Source organism: Candoia aspera, chromosome 2, assembly GCF_035149785.1.
Source record: "Candoia aspera isolate rCanAsp1 chromosome 2, rCanAsp1.hap2, whole genome shotgun sequence".
NCBI classification, from domain to species: domain Eukaryota; kingdom Metazoa; phylum Chordata; class Lepidosauria; order Squamata; family Boidae; genus Candoia; species Candoia aspera.
Window position 1 is genome coordinate 81,728,567 of NC_086154.1, and position 22,915 is coordinate 81,751,481.

General features: G+C 36.2%; 1 protein-coding gene across 2 annotated transcripts in view; it reads right to left on the reverse strand.

Annotated features, from left to right (window-relative positions):
• Window positions 1-22,915, reverse strand: part of AFF4 (ALF transcription elongation factor 4) — a 50,423-nt gene that overhangs the window by 15,867 nt on the left and 11,641 nt on the right. The window contains exons 1-11 of one of the 2 annotated variants that reach the window (XM_063292341.1): window positions 16,265-16,386; window positions 15,735-15,799; window positions 12,541-13,332; window positions 11,455-11,499; window positions 10,648-10,734; window positions 6,313-6,349; window positions 5,210-5,258; window positions 3,927-3,947; window positions 3,027-3,081; window positions 1,275-1,312; window positions 881-1,043 (exon numbers count right to left, since the gene is read on the reverse strand). In XM_063292341.1, coding sequence (XP_063148411.1) covers window positions 881-1,043; window positions 1,275-1,312; window positions 3,027-3,081; window positions 3,927-3,947; window positions 5,210-5,258; window positions 6,313-6,349; window positions 10,648-10,734; window positions 11,455-11,499; window positions 12,541-13,293 — 1,248 coding nt within the window. In that variant the 5' untranslated portion in view covers window positions 13,294-13,332; window positions 15,735-15,799; window positions 16,265-16,386. Of the gene's footprint in view, window positions 1-880; window positions 1,044-1,274; window positions 1,313-3,026; window positions 3,082-3,926; window positions 3,948-5,209; window positions 5,259-6,312; window positions 6,350-10,647; window positions 10,735-11,454; window positions 11,500-12,540; window positions 13,333-15,734; window positions 15,800-16,264; window positions 16,392-22,915 lie in introns of those variants that run through there. The other variant, XM_063292340.1, reaches the window with a different exon arrangement.

Sequence of the window (22,915 nt, forward strand, 5' to 3'; positions counted from 1 at the left end):
AGATCTCTAGTTTCTTGTCAACCCCAACCATGACCATTTAATTGTTTTTCATTATTTTAACACTTGCTTTGTTATTTATAATACATTCTTTTTGATATAACATTTTCAGCAGCTTGGATATGCCATACAACAGTTGATAGAGCACTATGAATAAATAAGCAAGCAGGAAGGCAATCATTCTGAAGAATGGAAAAGGAAAAATCTTTTTACTTTCTTTCATTCTGGAATATCCCTGTACTGTATACCCTAAGGATGTCATTTTTAAATCATCAAGGTGTGTGCACGTGCATACACAAATTCTAATCCACTCTCCCTCCAGAACAAAAACTGTTGTTTGATCAGATCAATGCCATCTGCACTCTACAACCTTATTTCCTTCTTTATAACTATCAATATAACATTTTGTATCTTACATACAGAGTTAATCACCCAAGAAGTCCTGCCTTCGGTGCTCAATGTGAATTTGGGGATTCCATTTCCATGGCACAAGGAGAATTGCTATGGGCTTCTCAACATTCCATAGGAATATCACCTTACAGTGTGTTAGATTTTGCACAATTAAAAGTAACCAGAATAAACTGAACACATTTACTTCTGCAAATTTTGGAAGTCCTCAGAGTAAACAGAAATCAACAGTAGCTTTTTGGTTCTAACCCGAATAAGCACCTGACTATGTTTGCTGTTAGAAAGAAGGATGTCACGTGCTGTCCTGAGCTAGGTAGGTAGGTTTTGACTGCAAACAGATTATCTGTAGGAACAAACTGATTGGCTTCATAAGCACGTAGCACAAACAGTTATTGCTGTTTATTAAAGCACCCGAGGACAGCTAAGGTCATAGTGGCCAGCCTGGCACTATTGGAAAGGGAGAGGAAAAACCCACCTCGGGAGAAGCACTCTGGGATGGCTCATTCGCCTCACTGTCACTGGAACTACTTTCACTTTCAGAGTCTGAACCAGAACTGCTCTCGGATCCACTATGGCTGCTCGAGTCGTCCCTAGAATTATCGGCTCCTTCACTTGCATGCTGGGAAGGTTCAGAATTACTAGGAGAAAAAGGAAATGAAGAACAAAGGCTGAAACAAGTTTTCAAAACCTTAAAATTACATCCATAGGTTGAAGAGCAAGTGACCTAACAACCATGGAAGGGGCTGTGGTTGCAGGCAAAGTTCCACTGGCTCTTGCTTCAAACACAATCCTCAAAAGTAGAGTATATGCAGCTATCAGACATGTTACTTCAATACAGCTGCATATTGCCAGATACTAAATCTACATACCTTCCAGGTGTACCTCTTGGTACTGTCTTATCAAAATCCTGTAAGTGAAGAAAAAAATGCTGATTAGCCCTGTACAGTAACAATAGATTTAATAGCATTTTATGACAGGGATAAAGATGGATTGTCTATATAAATGAAAACTAAGGAATACAATCTGAAATTTGACCCATAGTCTAAACGGACATATCACATATTTGCATAACCCAGCTTTTCTTCCAGCAGCTGGTACCTGAAGCAGATCCATTTCTGAGTACAATCCCAGTGCTGGTTTTTAATTCTTAAAAGTTTTACTTGAAATGAAGTAAATGACAGAAAGCAGCATAATGTTTCTAGTTGTGCTACTTCATCTGCCATGAAAAATTCACCTTACACTGACTTTATTCTCTTAACGCTTGATTAAACATTTTCTCCAGGCTTTTAATAATGCTCCCTGTGATATTTTTCGCTAGTGATACAGTTTATTACATTCTTGTGTCCTACCATGTCTGTGCAGTGCTTTTGATTCCAATATGAAGAGGTGCTTTGGAAAGCACAGGGGTATGAACACAGCACATATTTGTGACCCAATAAAGCAGGGAGATCTGTTTATAATGTATGACTGGGCAGGAAGTCTCCCTACGGCAAATCAGCCCTCCTGGAGGAAGACATAGCTGCTTTAATGCATCAGACAGGGACTGAATTTATGCTCCCATGCCCTGTGAAGCATCTCTTCCAACCAAACCTAAAGCACTGCACAGTCCAACTATTGGTACATTACTCTTGAAACTCTGGTGGAAAGCTCTTTAACAAATGCTTGAATCAGCAGTGGGCAACTTTCTCTGGCTGGGGATGTATTTTACTGTAACAGAATGATGTCATGTGAGAGAGAACAAAAAATTTCATATTTTTTTTCCTGTTTTTTTGGGGGGGGTGCTTGGACAATGAATTAACATTTCATATTGGTGTGCTGAACCTTACAGGGGTTCTTTGCACTTATTTTGCGTTCCTGGAGTGCAAAATAAAGGGAAAATCATTGTGCAGAAAATCAGTGTTTCTGCTGCCAAATTTCAATGACATACAAGGGTGCTCTGGAGCTGCAAAATGAGATGTTGGGCTATATGCAGCCTTGAGTTGCTTATTTCTACTTCAAATATACCAATAAATACACAGTTTATGAGTGCATATATATTCACAACTCTACACAGAAGCAGAGGAATATTCTTTAAAAAAACAACAACCAACCATTGCCAGCTAAAAGTGCCCAGGAATGCTTTCAATCAAGTTTGCTTTATGTGCTAACTGTAACCTTAACTTAATTCAGACCCGATCATTTATGTTTTCACCATGTCCATGTTAGAGAACAATAACATGCTTTACATGTGACTGCCCTTGAAGGAAACCCAAAGAATTGAATACTTCATGAACCAACACATCATATAAGCTGTCCAGGACTTTAGTCCCACTTCAAAGTTTGCCACTGAAGGAGATGGCTGGGTAGCCACGTGATGGCTTTTTCAACATGTAAGTGTGCCTGACTACTTCACTATTTTTTTTTTTTATAAGTAATAAAGATATTATTTAGATAGGCTTTTCTAGAACGAAGATTTTAATTGTGCTGCTATTTAAAATTGTGTTTTAATTTTGTTTTTATTCTTGTCTTGCTTCGGAGTTTTTTAAATTTTGTGCTTGTTTTACATTATTTTGATTATGTCACAAGGCTCTTCAAATAGGAAGTAAAAAGCCAGAACAGAAATTAATAGTAATAATAATAACCTGTTCACCATCACTGTCTTCACTGCTGCTGAGTTTCAAATCATTTATCAGAACACTAGGCAGAAACAAGCAAAAAAGAAAGAAAGAAAGAGAGAGAGGGAGAGAGTGAGATGGAAGTAGGAGGAACAGTATTGTTAAAAAATTATCAGATACACCATATCATGATACTGTTAATTTTCCTTTATTATCAAAATGAAGTAGTACTCCAAGAAGCATACTAAGAACTTACAATACAAATACCTGAACTAGTAAATCTGCAGAGTGGAAATAAAAAAAAAAGAAAATTGGCATAGGGTGAACTAGGAATTAAGGAATGCATTAAGCAGAATTCTCTCTACATTAGAAAGGATAAGGATCCCAACTGCAATAGTGCAATGCTGCTATCAAAGTCCAATAATTATTCTGAAAATGCAACCATTAATTGCAAAAATCCATACCTCAGTAAACAACATGTTAACTAGTATGAACAAAGCCCAAACTATATTTCAATTAAATCTAGATGCTGCAACAGACCACACCTAACCAACATTAAAACATCAGTCAATAATAGATCAGGAAAATGTTGAACAGAGATCCTAATAATTGCTGTTCCAAAATTATAATATGATAAGTAACTAGCATCACTGAGGCTATAGATATAGCTGTATACAAGAAAAACCGATGCAGTACATAGCAAGCTAAAATCTATTTTTAGATTAACAATTTAGGAACTGTTGCAACTTTTTAAACTGAATTAAAAATCATTAACTCATACTTCATTTTTTCATGCTTTACTTTGAAAATTCAAGACCTGGGATTTGAATGTTTTACATATAACTAAATCTGAACAAAATATTCATTTTTTAAAAAAAATAAGACATTAAATTAAATAATACCACTGTAACAAACATGGCATCTTACTTGGTCTGGTTTGATTCACATCTGGAATAGAAACAGAAATTGGGTTAAACATTTTCAAGCTAAAAGACTTCAAAGTAAAAATTAAAATTAGATTGAAAGCACTATTTTATTACATTCAGACTAGACCTACACATGCAGCAGAAAAGATGCTAAAGGTAAAGAAATGGATTGTAACTGCTGCAGACTGCATAAGAGACGTATCAGTTCCAAGGTCTTAATATAAGACACCAATTACCAGGCTTACCATCATAAGTTCTATGAACAGCTAGCAATGAGAAACTGTATTTGAGAATGTTTCTGAGTAATTTTAGGATGACCAAGAGATACTTGTGTCTTTAAACTCCTAAGGTTTTAATAAGACCCCAAAACCTGTTCACCATGCTTGTGTAGTAAGGGGTCCTGTTCTGCCCTCTCCAGTTCAAGCTGGGAAGAAAATGGGATCATCCCTGCAAATGCACTGCACTTACAGTAAAACTGCAAAGAGATTCCTGGGGAGGAAGTCCGAGATTGCTGTTTTAATTCTGAGCCATAAATTATTCAAACTGTCTTGGTATTCTACCCCTCAAACAATCCTTTACCATCTTCTCCAGCTCTAAGTCTAGAGCAGAAATAGGAAATATCAGCTCTACAGTTGTTTGGACTGCCAAACCATTGGAATGCCTCAACCCCAACTCCAGAATGTCCTTGATCATACACAGAAATGCAGAGCAAGATCAGGAGTAAGGCAAGGAGGAATGGGTGGGCCTAAGAAGCTAGAAGATTCAGTAAGGCTACTAGGGTCTGTAACTCAAAACAGGCAGCAACATCTGGCTGATGTAGTCTGGCCTTGGAAGCTAAGAAGGGTTGGACCTGGTTAGTACTTAAGTGGGAGACTCCCAGCAAACATCAGGGCAATAGACTGGACTGGAAGTCAAAAACCTCCTTGTGGGGGGAGATGGGTGGTGATAAAAATTTGATAAATAAAATAAATAAAAACATCCTATTCTAACCATTTCCATACTGCTACCAAGAAAACTGAATGAACATTGAGCATGACACGAAGGACATGTTACTACTTTACTAAAGCCAATAAAAATTATGGAAGCCTAGGCCATAGTCATTTCCTATTCTCCAGGACAGACTCCATTCTTATAAGAACATGAAGTGAATTATTCAGAAATAAGTACACCTAGGTATAGCAAACTCAGGTGTCTTGCAACAGTATCTGTATAAGATGATATGGCCATTGCAAACTAGTTTATGCAAACTAGTTTATGTTTACTCAGAATTATACCCATACTTACGACTTAGACTGGTGGCCATTAGATGTTTTCAGTGAAGGGTTGTATCTTTCTGAGAAGAAGAAAAAGAGATTGTAACGGCTTAAAACTGAACTCTGAAAACGTATGCACTAACCAAATTATACACTTTGGAGACTATAATGGCCCAGATTGACATTACAAGATTGGACAAGTTTATTATTTCAGAAAGACTTTGTAAATGGATGGATCTTACTTATTTTAGACCATGCAAAAAGAGTGCTGCTTCTTGGAGAAAGAGGGGACACTTTTGTATAAAGTGTGCAAAGACCATCATCCGTTCAGGATTTCAATGTAAGCAAAATACACTACATTCAAGTTCACTATATTAGCAAAATGTTAAGACAATGAGCAAATCATAGCATGGAGGGGAACCTGATGAGGAATAAAGACAGAAGACAAGATATTTGTGAACCTAACACATATGCTCAACTGCATACCCATATACAAAGTAGATCAGTCATCAAAGTTACAGAAGACATATTCTGATATTTCAAATTACATGCAGCAATACTAGTTAGAATACTAATTATAATAATTATTTTTTGACAACAGTTTTTAAAATAAATTTTGTTTTAAAATTGGAATCACTCCAATGGCAGAAAATAAAAGAACAGGCAAATTATCACACGAAGGTCTAACATAGACATTGCCTGTTTTCAATTCTATCCTAGTTAGAGAAGCAAGTAAAGACAGCTCTGCTGGTGCTTATCTTTCTATTATGTGGAGATTATAGGATTCATGAATCACTTCCATAGCTTTAAATACCTATCACAGTCAGAACACATCATAAAAAGTCCTCAAACTTAGCTAAAGAGCAAGTACAAATTTTATAGGAAATGCTGTACAAAATTAATCATAAGATGCTAAATGTTCTAAACTCATGTCCTATTAAACAAGCAAGTACCCAAACATGACTGGAAGAATGCATAAGCAATGTGATTCAGTTGTTTCATTTGCTAAAAGTCCCACAAGATCTCTATTAAATGTTTATTTGTATTAAAAAAAGGCATTCCAAAGGAAATCTGAATGCAAAACATCAAAATTAGACAGAAATAATTCAATACAAAGATGAAGCACGTACTTACTTTGATCCCCAGTGCCAATATTAGACTGCAGAGTTTCCTGTAAAAAGAGAAAAAGTTGTTATGTGTTTAACGGAACATGTTAAGAGGAAAAGCTCTAGTCACCCTCATCTATAGTCATGTGAAAAAAATAAGTACATCCCATTGAAACTTGTAACTTTTTCAACACACTTATGACTTACGATGGCAATCGGAACTGGAATTTCCATTGCTAAATCCAATCCCTCCAGTCCCGGTTGCCATTAATAACTCAATCCCACACTCATTAGGCGAGGCAACTTTCTGCTGGTTTCCCACATCAAAGTCAGTGGGGAAGCCGGCAGGAAGCTGCAAGTTCCATGCTGGCCAGCAGGCAGGGAGAGTGCGAGGGGGTGTGCAAGAGGTGTGGCACGGGTCACAGAGGGTGCGTGATAGGCGCAGCATTCACTGGGGAGGGTGTAGTGTGGGCTGGGGAGGGTGTGTGGGAGTGCGGGTCATCGAGCGTGTGCAAGGGTGTGGTGCGAATCAGGGAGGGTGCGGTGAGTGACCATGTGGTGTGAGTGCAGAGGGGCTGGGGGAGGGTGCACAGATGGGGGAAACATACCCCAGAGACTTGCGGCCTTTCCTGCTGGCTTCCCCACTGACTTTCTGGGGAAGCCAGCTGTAATGGAATGTGAGGATGACCTTGGAAAATGGAGGAAAGAGATGCTGCCTAAGGAATGATCAGATAAAAGGGGGAGGAGCCCACAACTGAGTAACAGACAGAGAAACTTAGAAATCTGGCAGGCAGTAAAATGGGATGGTGGGAGATTTGTACTTTCGAACTTGCAAGATTCTATTAATGTAGCCTAACAACAAAGTAGAAGTAGCTCATCTGGTTGTGTTTCTTGCCTGGTTTACCTGGTAAAGCTGACATTGACAGGGAAGGTTGCAAATGGCAATCGTGCAATCACAGGGCACTGCAACTGGTCATAAGTGTGAACTGGTTGCCAAGCGCCCAGAACATGATCATGTGGTCATGGGGCTGCTGGGAGACCAGAACTCTGAGGATCAGTGATAACCACCATTTGTTCAGCGCCATCATAACTTCAAACAGTCACTAACTGAATGGTCATAAGTCAAGGACTACCTGTAAGTATAGCCCTACATTTATCACTACCTCAAATACCTAAAATTAGAATCAGGTGCACCAGATCAGGTGCAAATGATTAGAGCATCTTTAGAGAGGATCTGGGAGGAACCTGTCTTATTTAAACCTCAGATAATTTAGTCTGATTTTCTCTTTCTTGTTGAAATGTGTGGTATCACCATGCCTAGATCAAAAGAGCTTTCTAAGGCCTTTGGAAAGAAGGTTATAGATCCCTGTGAGTCTGAGAAGGGATTAAAAAAGATCACCAAACAATTGGACATCAATCATTCCACTGTCCAGAAGATCATCTACAAGTGGAGAAGATTTCAAACAACTTCCAACTTGCCCAGGCCAGGCTGTCCCAGCAAGTTCAGCCCAATAGCAGAATGCAATGTGGTGAAAGAAGTCCCTAAGAACCGAAGAATTTCATCACATAACCTACAAGTAACTCTAACTCCTACTATGTCAAAGTGCATGAGTCTACCTTTAGAAAGAATCTGCACAAGTTACATCTACATGTGAGGTATGCCAGAAGGAAAACTTTGCTGTCCAGAAAGAACAGGGCAAGATATCAGGGCAAGACTAAAGGTTGTTCATGAATACCAAGGCAAAGACCAGGACTTCTGGAACAATGTGCTCTGGAGAGATGAGGCAAATATAGAGTTTTTGGCCACAGTAACCAAACACATGTTGGCAAAAGCCAAAGACAGAAGAACCTGATACCAACTATAAAGCAGGGTGGTAGAAATGTTATGGTTTGGGACTGCTTTGCTGCATCAAGGCCTAGGCAGCTCACAATCACAGAATCCACTATGAATTCTTCATTGCACCAGAGTGCTTGAAGATAATGTGAGACCATCTGCCAGAAGACTGACGCTCAACCGAAAGTGAACCTTGCAATATGACAATGACCCTAAACATTCCAGTAAATCTACCAAGGAACGGCTGTGAGAAGAAAGGAGGAGGAGGAGGAGGAGGAGGAACTTAACAATAATGGAAGGTTCTGGAATGGCCAAGTCAAAGCTCAGATCTAAATCCCATCAAGATGCTTTGGGATGATTTCAAATAAGCTGTGCATGCAAGAAACCCCTCAAACATCACACAGCTGAAAAAATTCCTCCCGGTTGATATCAGAGACTGGTAGACAGTTATAAGAAATGCCTATGTGAAGTTACTTCTGCCAAAGAGGGCAATACAGCTATTAGAACCAAGGATGTACTTACTTCTTCCACAGAACGAAATGGCATATCTGTTAATTTTTTGTCGAATAAATGACTGCAAACTCAATTTTTTCATAGTTCTTTGTTCTATTATATCACCTTTCTCTTTATATACTATTTGAATGAAGTTAAAATATTGATATGTCCACATATGTTAGAAAAGAAAAAACTTTACATGGGGTATACTTACTTTTTCATGTGACTGTAAATGTTAGTAACTTTCACAGTTGGAAACAATGACTTTCTTTAAAGTACCATGCAAACTCACCTGTATCTTCCAAATCTGACTGTTAAGACAATCTAGAAAAATCTATTTGCTTCATAGACTTAAGACAACTCTCTCAAATAATTTTGTCAAAAAGAGATGATGATGTTCCTAACTAAGGGTTTTAGTGCAAATACTGGGTGAAAGAAAATAAAATTAGGTTCATTTTAGATAAAAGCAAAGATAGTGACAAAGATAAAAGCAAAGATAGCTATAAAGATTAAAGAGAAAGACCTTACGTAGGTTAAGACTGGATCCTGTGTTAGAAACATTAGTGTGGCAGCTGGTATGGTTTTAGATCTGGCTGTACTTCTACATTCTTGGATAGCAGCAGGCACCTAGTATGCTTTTGACTAGCTTTAGCTGGTACAGCATGGAAATGCAGTTTCATCATTCTATCTTCTTAGGATCTCAAGATTAAATTAGATTAATAGTTCATTAGTACCTCCATGAATACGGTCCAGAGGATTACAGCTGGCAAAGAACACAATTAGATGAATAATGTTGACATATTACCGTGCTTTTCCTTTACACAAACTCACTTCTGTGAAATTTTGTCACACTGAATGTTCCATAAAAACAATTAACCTCACTAGTTATATTAAATTGCTTTTATAACTAATAGCAGAAATTCTCATACATAATTTCTGCTCCTATCTAAGCTTCTGTTAGACACTGAACATTGAAAAATGTTTGCCTAAATGCTTTATTATTTCTTCCACTCTGACTATTGAGTTATTAGTTGCTATTAAACACAGGTAAAATTTGTTGGCCTGGGATTGTTTGGGCAGGTAGTTTCTCGTTTGGTCATTTTTCTATTCAATTTTTGAGCAGAGAAACATTAAACTGCATAAAAAATAATTTGAATTACACACACACACACTCTTCATATGCTACAAAACACTAATAATGTTCAGAAGTTCTGCCTAACACCAAAGTATCAACTTACAATAAGCAAAGGGGATAGTGTAGGGATAAGTAGAAGGTATTTTAGGATCGGCAAATAGATCTATAGGTAACTGGCTATGAAATCTTCAAGTTTTGTGGAGCAGAAATTATTTGAAAATAGGAACATTTTTTTAAAAAGTTGTTGAATAAAAAATTGATCGAAGAAAGAAACAGAAATAGTTTCATGAGAAATTACCTATAAACATAATTACAATAAGGGGCACATTTCTGAACTACGCATGTGCTCAGATACAACTTATTAATTTTCAGCATGTGACCCTTTCCAGTCCTCTAGATTCTCTGATTCTGCCCAGTACTACAATAATGATTTGTTAAAACAGTTTATCATAGTTTTCATTATTCATTCATTGGAATAAACTCTGTCACCAACATACTATACATTTATTAGAAATCTAACACTGCATCATTTATGCTGGATTGGCTATATTACTAATAAGACCCCTTGAAGGAAATGAAGTGTAATGTTATGAAACAGCAGAACTCAAGCTTCCTGGCAGAATTCCAGTGTGAATAAGTGATATGATTTAATGTCCAGAATACATCAGAAAGATGTTTTACTACAGACGAAATAACAGTGCAAAATTATGGTAACATTAAAAAAAGAAAAAACAGGGTTACACAAAAAAGAAAAGTTTCAAGGGCATAAAATAAGCAAAGTGCACAGAACTGAAATAAACAGATTATGAAAATCATGCTTCAGAAAATATTGTTTCCTAATCTCAGAGTCATTTGACTTCTAACAATAGCTATTGTAATATTTAACATTATCCATTTACCTTTGTTGGGAATGGAAACTTTGACGGTTCAGTTTTGCAGGGTGTGTGTATCGCAGTAAGTGGTGGCGGCCAAATATGGGTCATCTCCTGTTGTGATGATAAAAATGAAGAATATTTTATTGTATTCATCTAACAGAATAGAATCACTCTATTTTAATATAATACCATTTAACTATATACCTATAAAACACCAACCCGCTTCAAGCTGCTTATGTTTACCTTTAAATCCTTAACTTGCTTGGCAGACAAGTACATGAAAGAGCACCTCTTCCTATTCCGATACTAAGGTCTTCAGGGGCAACTTTTCTCTGGGTATCTTGGATCGTGTGGGTGTGTGTGAGAGGTCATTCTCAATGGCACCCATCCTTTGAACATTTTATTTAATTTTAAAATAATAAAGTATTATTTTAATTGCCTCTGACCTTTCAAGTTATGCCTAAAAATAATAATTCCAGATTGGAAAAAGATACAGAAGGCAAACAATCTTCATTAAAATAGGTCAGAGGCAATTAAAATAATACTTTATTATTTTAAAATTACTGAGTAAATTGTGTTTTGATTTGGTGCCAAATAGCAATGTCAGTGCCATACAAGTTTCTGCAAATAAATATGACAAATGTTACCACAAAATTTCTTTAAACACCTAGACTAAAAAGAGTTCTTTAACCCATCTGTTTCAATATATGAATATGCTTTTCTTTCATAATTTATGAAGTATGAAATTATATATGAAACTTAAATAACTTTTAAAGTAGTTTTTAAGCAGTTAAGCAAGTAAACAATAGCAAATGTAAAGATATAACTTACTTTTAGAATCTCATCCACACTGCTCATATCACCAGATGCTGATGCCTATAAATCAACATTGAAAATTTAACTATCTATATGTCAACATGTTAACATCTCCAAAAGTTACAGCAATACCTAAAATGTTTAACTTCTTCACAGAGTAAAGACCTACTGTTCTTGTGGGTTAAAAAATCATCCTTATATAAACTTTATAAAGCAGTTCCGTCTTCAACTCAATTATGTACTTTCATCTTATAACTGTGTCTCCCCCCCAAGCACTAGAAATCTCACTAAAATTCATAGCGGGCTCACTTAAGCCCACAGAAATCTCCTAAAGTTGTTTACCAAAGTGTAATTCTTAATGTAAAGTAAGGGGCAAATGATTAAATACATGAATGGACAGCTCTCATGTCATCCCTGCCCTCTTGCCTTTTTGAATAGCGTCCTTGGATCCAGAATGAAAAGAAAATTCTAAATCAATGAAAAAATATGTCTTTAATATGAAAATGTGCATGCTGTATTTTATAATTGAAATTAAGTATCATTTAATCTAAATGTGTAACACTAAAAAGTAATGTTACCAGTTTTTCTGGCATATCATCACTCAACGCAGATGGAATAAAGACACAAATTACAGTTTTTAATCATCCATCATATATGGTACAGTCTTACTTTTTCTTTTAAATGTAGAGGGTAGGGTACAAAATCTGGATCTGCTGGCAATGGTTGGGATTCAACTTGCAGAAGCAGCAAATAATAAACTAGTATTAAGCCTTAGAATTTAGCTCATTTAATATACTCAAGCTGTCACAATTTTCGAATTATCAGGCTCAAGTATCAACACAATAAAAAACAATGCTACATGCTATCAGGTCTGACCAGCACCTTAATGCTAAATTATCAGTAATAATCCACAGAACTGAAGAACTAATATTGTGACAATGATGGATTTCCTTTTACTTTTTATTATTCTAGTTTAATTTAATGGGCTTCAGAGTAGAGTATTTTTATAGGAGCTTTCTTAATGCTAGTTTCTATTTATGAAACATCAGAGGTAATTGTGGTTCTGACTGATGCAACTATCATTTTAAAAAGACAACTTACATCGAGTGGTTGAGAAGGAATTTTCAGCTTCGTTAGATGTACTTTGCTACTAGGCTTCAGTTCGTTCATATTGTTGCTATGAGTCTGGCTACTGTAGTGTTCAGAAGATAGCTTTGGTTCCATAGATTCCTGACCATCCATAGGCCTTACATAGGCAGTAGGCTTCTGCAACATTGTATTTGACTTGGACATGAGTGAAGGAGGAAAAGACTGGCTACCACTAGAAAAAGAAGGTACACGGGAAGGTGAGTCCCAATTGGCATCTGGGTCTCGTGGAGACTTGGATCGCTGATGTTCCTTACTGTGATGATCATTTCCATGAGATCTGGAATGGCTGGGGTTCAGAGAAGGAACAACAGATGTTTTTCCAGGACTGGAAGAATGGGATTTTGAATGTTCTGATCCATGCTGGGTTTTTTTGCGGCCACTGCTGCTTCCACCACTGCTATATGAGTCACGATCATGCCTCTGTCCACTATTGCTAGTGCTGTTGCCACTGTTGCGTTGACTACTATGTCCACCCTGTAAACCCGAGGACCGTTTCTGTGACTGGGAAGAAGTGCTAGGCGCTGGACCTACAGGCGTCCATTTGCTGCTCTGATGAGAGCCAGTACTGTGTCTCTGATCACCAAAGAAACTTTGGTTTGATTTGTCATCTGTCGTTGATGGAACTGTTGGTTTGGGAATTCTAACAAGTTTTTGGAGAGACTGGTCACCTATAAGATCCGTCATTTCATCATAGTTTCCAAGCATGCTTTGGATACGACTAGACAATTTATCTTCTTTGCTGGTCTGTATGAAGAATAATAAAAAAGATGCATAACATGATACAGTATTAAAATACACAATAATCATGTAACTTTTATATCAGCTGAATTATTAAATGATAATACTTATTTGGAAATTTTCTATATAACTGTTTCAGCAGCCATCTGAAGCATCTGGCATTTAAAGTGAGGTACCAATAATATCACCAAAATTCCTTTGATTTTTTAAACTACACTCACTGAAAACAGAGCTGTGTATTTTCAGTGATTAATTGGAAGCAGTGGTCTAAATTTGAAACACAGACTGCAGGAAAAATTGAAAGCAGAAAGTTTCTGGATCTGTAGGCTGTTGAAGAACCGGCAAAAGAAAGAGCTCCCTTCACTATGCATATTATTGGGAAACTGTAATTTTTATCATACTGAATATGTCTTTCAAAAAAAAATTATTTCTGTAATGAGAAATATTCAACATACTGAACTCTCATGTCAAAAATACACTATTTTTTCTAACTTTTTAAAAAGTTATTTTTGAAACATGAACTTTTCCTTTAGGAAACTTTTAAAAAATCATTTCAATCTTGCAATATAAATTAAATACATTTCAGGCAGACAACTGAACACCTATTTTTAAAGAAACTGATAATCTGTCCTCCTGGCAGAACTCTCACTTATAACATATATAGATCTTTGCTCATAGCATTGACTGATTGTGCAAAAGATCAGAAGATGAACTCTGTTTCTGGAGATGTGTATCTCCCTTCTTTGAAATCCTCAAGGCATGGCATATACCACTTAAGGCAAGAGAGGAGAACATTCTCAAGGTTGAAGGATGGCTTACTTCCCAACAACCTGTCGGCCTCCCAGTGATGCTATACTCTGAGGCCTGAATTTATGGATCCATTTATATAATGGGGGACATGGTGAAAGTGGGAAGTCATTGCACTCCCACTTCAACCCTGAAAACCAAAAGATTTTAAAAAAAGATGTTGAATTTGTGGTACAATTTCAGTCATGTGGGGGAGTTTGAAGAGGTTTTAAAAATGAGAATGGAACGGTCCATTTCCCATGATGCCTCCCACTGCCATTCCCACTCTTATTTTGAAGGAAAAAAAATAATGGCAAATCATGTCACTAAAATGTGACAATTTTGTAATGCAATGTTGGAAACCTTGGGGTACCTTAGATTGGTACAGATTGCATAAACAGAATGGAAAAAACAAATTGTCAAACTGTATTTATTCACATAGAAAGATATAAAAGCTTAAGTTAGAAGTAAAAGGTTTTTAAAAATCATATTTAGAACTTAATATTTAAAAATAAATTGGATTTTGAAGTAATGAAACTAAAGAAACAACACAAATAAAGAACATAAAGAAATAAAACCTTTCTCAAAGGACAGAAATGTAACAATTCTGGAACCTAAATCATCACCCAGAATCATTCAATTAGGGTGGTTAACAAATAAAGCTAGCAAGCAAATAAATAAATAAAGCTTTTTACACTAAATATCCAGAGACAAACACAATTTTCACTCTAAATGTGCATTATACTACATTGTCAATTGCCTCCAATCGTTTCTTCCCACCCAGTACGTTCCAGCAGTGGGTATGCTCCAGGGCCCCTCTATTAAATGTTGTCATCTTGTGGGATTGAGGAAGTGTGCCTTCTCTGTCATGACCCCCACCCTCTGGAACAGCATCCCCCCACTCTGAGATGAGGACCGCACCCTCTCCTAGGGTTTCGGAAAGCTCTTAAAACCTGGCTTTGGTCCCAGGCCTGGGGTTAATGTATTACTGTATTTTGGGGGGGCCCATTCTGTTTGATTTGTGTTACTTTTAACATTTAGTCTGTGTGGTTTTACGTTTTATATGCTTTCATGGACTTTTTGGTTTATACACCACCCAGAGTCCACTGGAGATGGCCAGTCATAACAAATTTGAATAAACAAATTCCACTGGACTGTTTTAATGCAGATGTCATCTACCCCTCTTACTTAATTTTCACCACACTGTATCTGCCTTCCTCTATTGAGCATGTTATCAAAAAATATCAAAGATGAGTGAAAAACAAGTGGGAAAACTTTTCCTTCCTACTGCTTTATTATTCCCCTCTATCTTTTTAAAATAATATTGAAATATTAATTAATATTGAAATATATACATATGCATACATATGTATATATTATATATATAACCTTTTAAACAAGGGGACAAGAAGGAAAGCAATAAGGTCTTCTCTCCTTCTGCCACCTCTTTCAGTTTTTAAGAAAATGAAAGCACAAATAAAAATAAAAGTCTATGCTCAAATAATGTACGTTCCCATGATTAGTAAAATCACTCAACCGCATGAAGCACGTTTTGCAGCATAAAAGAGAATCTCTTATATACAAACAGCCAGACACTAAAAATAACAAGCCCTAACAATTACCTGTCATCTATAGAAAACATTCTCCACGAATCTCAGAAATGTTACTGTCTTGAATCACTCTTTTGCTACAAGGCAAGAGTACATTGTAACAATTATCTCTGCAAGTATTTTGAACCATAATTCTCTTCTACCAATTCATATTTAAGCAGTTCAGGGGTCAAGTGGTTTGAGCTGTCAGTGCTGGGATACTTCTAATAGAATGTTGACATGAACGTGCTTGTATTATTCCTTACAATCTTAACATTTCCCTAATCTGTCTTTCAACATCAAGTTTTTTTTTTAAAAAAAATTCATATTTGTAAAACACTCCTGTTTCTATCTGTACTTGCATCTGGAGTGTAAGGCTCAAACTCTCATTTTCATGTTCCTAGAATACTGACTTACATCACAGCATACTTGTAATTCTTGATTTTGACATTGTCTATAACTACACTAACTTATAAAGTTCATCATATTACTAAGGTTAAAGAAAAAATGTTATCTGTGGTGTGATCTTTTTTAAAAAAAAATAACAAACCTCATGCACTTACAACTTTATATGGTTCAGCAAAAAGAGGAGAATTAGGTGGGAAGGCTTCTTCACCCTGTTGGATTTCTTGATTACGTCTCTCTCTTTCTTTGATACGCAGCGCATTCCGATCTTCACGGTTCATGTTGCTACGAAGGAAAACAATTTAATTATATGACAGGATACAGAAAGTGATTGCGGTTTTTACACCTTGACAGTCTGTAGTCTTGCTCTCTCTTTACAAAAAATATTCCACTGGGCTTTTATTAAAGTAGAAGTTTCTGTACATCAGAAATTGTTTTACGCATAGATACTAACAAAACTTAGCCAGTTCCTTTCATATGAAAATCTATTCTGCGTTCTTTAAATAAACTACTCTTAAATGTATTTAACATTTAAAAAGTTAATTATCATTCTTTTGTCACTACAGTACTTCATTCAAAATTCTTCCTGCTAGCAAGAGCTCCTATATTCCTACATACAAAACTTGCAATCCTCTTTCTTTCTACAAGAGTCTCCTTATAATGCTCCACAGAATATCTCTGCTTTGCTCTTTCTCTGCTCCCTAAAAATGAGATGTTTCTACTCGAAATACATGTTTCAGTAAACATCTCCAAAGTTATAGCAACCTCTAAAACACCCAACTTTCTCACAGAATAAAAAGCTACTGGCCGTTCTGGATTAAGAACTCGTATTTACATAAACTTTATCAATATTCAGATATTCAGTTTTGAGCTCAATTTTATGCACTGTCAACTAGCTATTGGTGAAATAAATTTTATTACATATATTTGATATAGCCTATTGCCTTGAATAATGTTAGAAATAACAATCAAATTCTGTTTGAAATATTAGCTCCATTTTGGTTTGTAACAACCAGAATTTGCAATTTATCCAAAACAATCCAAGTACTACTTTGTTTACTTATAAGATTATACATTGGCAAAATAAGATCCTTCATACATGGCCTTCAATGTTTATATTAAACAGCACATAAAACTTGACTGGAAGGCAAGTAATTCACTTAATAATTTTAGTTAACATTATGTAGACAAAAGGGTAATCGTTAGGTGCAAAGTAACTGTAGTCATCTAACACAAATATACAAACAAAAATGTGAGAAGGATATATTAAACTCTAAAGTTCCCCTGGGTAATCAAATACATTTAAAGACAAAACAATAAGTATCAAAGAAGGTCATTCTCCAAAATGTTAAGAATGGAGTTAGATTCATTTTTTAACCACCATCAACCATCCAAGCTCAGAGAATATACAATACTGAAAAAAATTAGATTATTTTAAAATCTAAAATAACACAAACCTTCAGGAGTTGTTTAGCTCCTATTAGTTCTAATAAGAGAAAATAATTAAGAACTTCTTTGACAGACTTTTAAAGAATAATCATTTTAGTTTCAATCATTTTTATTTCTAGCCTTTTAATTAAATGGGGTGTTCTATGGAACATAAAACAAAGAAACAGCTGTTAGCAGTTGTTGCCAGTGAGCAAGACATGACACAATTTTACTCTTGCTTACCAATATTTACTTATGAACTAGACAACCTGTGACCCATTGGGTCACCCTTTCAGAGACACTTCCTTATCTAAACAGAGAAACAGAATGACCATGGGTGGGCAAAAAAGGAGCAGGAGCAGGTGTGATTTCCGACTTCCTGCCAGCTTCCCCATTAAATTTGCTTGTAGGAAGCTGGCAGGGAGTGTCAGAAATCACTTCTCCTCCTCAGCTGACCTGCGGAACTGCCTGCCACTTTGGTGGGGGGAGGGGGGACAAAAGGAGCTGCAGACCACAAGAAAAACTGCACCCCCACTCCCCATCCCCGGTGTGTCCCAAAGGGCCCACTTCCTCCAGGGAGGAAGACGGCTCACCCATCGACTGCTGGTGCCCCCCAGACAGCCCTACCTCATCAACAGGTAGCCGAATTACTCCCTTGTCCTTCCCTTGCCACCCACTGCCGTTAAGAGATTTCAAATTTTGGCCTCGGTTCCAAATCAGCCAAGAGCTGCTCACCTGTTGGGCCTTGCCGCCAGCCGACTGGGCACAGGGGCTAAAAGGAGGTGGGAAAGAGGGCAAGGATATGCCCCTCCCATCTTCCCCTGCACCATGCAACCTACGTGTTTCTGTGAAGTGTAGTTGGAAGATGCAGTAGTGCTGAAGCAACCACAACTTTGCCAAATTTCAATCCCATGAGAATCATAGGTCCCGGATTTTAGATGCATTCTTTAAGTTAGCCTGTTTGAGATACCTTGGTTCAAAAATTGTTGCCCTATGATGCACCACCTAGGAAGAAGCTCAGAAGTTGACTCAATAGGAAATATAATTAAGCAACTCCAAAACAAAATAAAGCCAGAATGGGATGTCAGCTAACATGATTTGGCAGGACTTGGCAGATACGTTTGAACAAGTTAATAAACAACTGAAAAAAATAGTCTTAAGTTTCAGATGTTGCTCAGACTGATAGTAAACATATGCTGCTACCAAAGTAAATAAAATAAAATAAAATAGCTTGATATTAGAAAAGTTCAAAAAGATATTACAGACATTTGATTGGATTTGGCTGATGTACAGGATCAGAAGAGAAGTAAGTGAGAATTAGAAGAATTAGAGAAAATTCAGAAAAGACTTAATTTAATTGAGTACCTCATCTCAAAACTTAACAAGATAGCAGAACTCATGCTTTCAGATGATGCTGTGAAATGTTTCCATAGTGTCTTTCCTCCTAAATTCAATCTAATGCAAAACCCAAGAATTATGCTAGTAAGATCTGAAACTGCCCGGGTAACAGAACCATTCTACAAAAAGCTCATGGACTAAGAGAGATAAATTGGGTTGGAAAGTGTAGGTTTTTTCAAGGTATTATTCCTATCCTGTTATAAAGAAGAAAAGCCTTCAAACACCTGACAGTAGAGTTATTAAAAAGAAGAATATGATATAAATGGGGGTTCCCTTTCAAGCTAATTTTATTTCAACTACAAGGAAGAGAGAATACTTTTATGCTTAAAGAGATGAATGAAGTCTTAACAAACCAAAACAATATTTCATGAAGACCAACCTTTGATGTCTAAATAACTGATACAACTTTATAAAAAGAAGATACACTAAAGGGATTTTTGGGAAGTGAGACTTGTAAGATGGTTGCTGGTTATAACATTCATAAAACAGAAATGTTTAACATTATTTCATATTAATTGAGAAGTAAAACAAAATACAGAGATTGGTAAAGTATTATATAGAAGTAAATATAATAATGAGATGAGCTGGGAAGAGATAAACAGAGCTGAACATAGCATCCCTTAAACTACACTGATTGGAGCAGTGTTTCTCAACCTTGGCAACTTTCAGATGTGTGGACTTCAACGTCCAGAATTCCCCAGCCAGCCTGCTGGCTGGGGAAATCTGGGAATTGAAGTCCGCATATCTTAAAAGTTGCCACGGTTGAGAAACACTGGATTAGAGGATTTAATTAATCCTCTGTGAACTTCTGTTCAGATGTGGTCTACATGGGCTGGGGGCAGATTTAATGGGAAAGGGAACTGAGAGAAGGCTGGGGAAAGAATGACGGGGGGCAAAAAATAGTGAGAAAGTCATTCTTAACTTCATGAATTTAATCACAAATATGTTTATTGGTAGGATAGACAGGGTTTCATTTTTGATGAGTTTAATTTGTAGGAATGATAAGCAAGCAATAAAGGAAAAGAGCTCAACATTTTAGAACCTGACAAAGTATTAACCCAAATTTTATTTTTTAAGCAAAATATACAAATTTAACAATAAGAATTTGTGATTATTAGATAATAATATGAAAAAGGAGATATATAAAGGCAATACTAAAGATCACATCATCACATACTAAAAATATTAGTAAAAGCCTGTAGAATTTTTTAAAGAATTGTACACCTCTATATGTATAATAGGCATTTAGTTTTGTTGCATCGCATGGCAACAAGGAAGTTAAAAGGATAAAAAGAGCTGAAATTATTTATTAATTTTATTTGCAGACAATATGACAGCAACTTCTGTAAATTTTAATAATTCAACTACATACATTAGGATAGAATCAGAAAAATTTGCAGAAGTATTAGGATTAACAGTAAATTTTTCAAAAGTCACAATTGTTTGTTCATACTCTCTTAAAATACACAGAGAAATCTAATGTTTTACCCTTCAAATGTGCAGGTATTAATATATCAAAAATATTAACCATTTAATAATTTTACTCCAATGTAGAAGAAATTTTAAAAATTAAAATCTGAAATAAGAAATGTAGAACTATATTGGGTCTATTATGGCACTTAAAATGATGGCTTTTTCAAAACTTTTAAAAATTTCAAACTCTACCAGTAGAAATACTGCATAAATATTAACACTATGACAAAGAAAATATGACTTTGTCAATACCAAAAAAAATTAAGAGTTAACAGAAAGATCATATATGGACTTCAGAAACAGTGGGGACTTCTGTTTTTAAAATTATATTATCAGGCAGCACAGGAAAATCCAACAAGACAGTGGATACAGTTAAAAAACTGTAGGCAGATATATCCCTAAGCCAAATGTTTTTTCTTCCACAGGATTTTTAAGTAGGTAATATAAATAATATGTTCACCAAAGTTACGCTTCGGGCTTGGATAAAAAATACAAAAGTGACAGATGGTATCTCCTCCCTAATGGTATATTCAGCATTCTATAATCATGTCAAGTCAATGCAAGTGAAGCCATGGAGAGATCTCAGGTGTGATAGACTAGATTTCTACAATAAAAGGAACTATGTAATAAATAAGAGATTGAGTTACAGATAAGTTCCCATTTGTCTTAGCTAACATGGCCCCAATGTAAATCCTTTTTGAATAAGGATATACATGAGTCAACATCTCACTGTTCTTAGATGTTGTATTCTTGTTTCCTTCTTACAGAACGTTGTAAGTTAAAAAAATATTATTTTTTAAATAATCCAAATTCTGTCCAGACTTTCTGAACTCTGTCCCAAAATAACACATTATGTCACATGGTCATGAGCTAAAACCTTAAACAATAGCCACAACTGCATTGTGTTATCTCTTTGGTTAATGACCACTTACACTCCTCTGTTGGCATCTGATATTCCCAACACCTTTGCTCATTGTTTCTTTAAACTTTAACCTTTACATATTCCCAAGTAAAATTAACTAAAATTCATACAGCTACATTTGCTGAGGAATCATCTCCTGTTATTGTCCTTCCCTTCCCTTCCCTTCTACAATGTAGCCTAGACATTCACAGAAAGAATTTGTTTTATGTGATCTGTAAATTCCCATGTCACTGATAGCACTATATAAACCAACTCTCAAACTTTCTTCCCCTCTTTTATATTATTTCTCTTATTCAGTCCAGACCATCAGCTGCTTGGTTATGATTTTCTGAGTTCTATGCAAATTCTGGCATACTGCCAAAATAAATAGCATCAAAGAACCATATTGAAAATATACATGGGGTGTGGTGCAGCAAGTACCAGTTTGTCCAGTCCCCCAAAATCAGCAGGCCTACTAGCCTTTTGGCAAGTTCTCTGTTTTTGCAGTTCCTAGCAGGTAGTGAGTACATAAAAACCCATATGAACCTTCATCCATGGGAAGGGAGTCTTACAATTCCATGCAAGCTTGTTCTGAGTATATACGTCCATTAACTCATGGTCGATAAGCAAAAATAACTTATTCTGAAGTGACCAATATTGTTATTGGCCAAGATCCAGCTGCCTTCTTTGTGGTGATCTCCTCACTCCCTCTCAGCTTATAAATTGCAAATTATGGGCAAGCAAGGATGAAGCAATCTTCTTCATACCAGTTTCACTGCTACAGTCCCCCGAGTCCTTGCTCCGTATTCCTCATGCTAGCTTGCCCCTTCCTCCCGTTATGCAGGAATGCTAATGGAGACAAACCATTGCTCAAGGCACTGCTATTCAGGAAGAACTATGTGAACTACTTACCGCTTCCTGTTTCCAAACATATACTCTGAACACCCTCTTCTCCACTGTATAGCTCCATTATACAACCTTGCTCCCCCCATCTCTTTTCCCTTTTGTTATTTTTTATCATTTCCCATTATTCATCAATTCCCCTTTTAACTCGCCACCCTTTTTCTTGCTCTTTTCACTCATCGAATGCTGGCTCAAAAGGCAAATAACACCCATGTGCTTGAGTACCAGTAGCAGAAGACAATGACGTGTCACAGAAGCATACACTTTTCAATAAACAGTTCAGATGCTGAAGCAGCTATTTCAACAACCTTAGCAGGTGACATGTACCAAAATATACGGGCAACACAAATCAAATGTTTCCAGTTACAGAACATACTACAATGCAGAATAGGGAAAGAGTTTTGTAATGCTATATATGGTATAGTAAATAGTACAGTTCCCTCCCTACAGTATGTGCTGACAGTGTTAAGGGAACATTTTTTTTCTCTTTATGAACTGAGGCAACATTTCTTGTCCTACAACTTCTTCTATGTACTGGTAAGTTAGTTTATCTTAATCCCTTCAAATTTCAGATTCATCAAATAAGAGAAAATGATGTCCACATAATAAAAGTTATATCAACTACTACCACCAGCTAAATCTATAAGCCTTCAATCATAATTAAATCTGCATTTGAAAATCCAGTTAATTTTATATTTGTACAAAA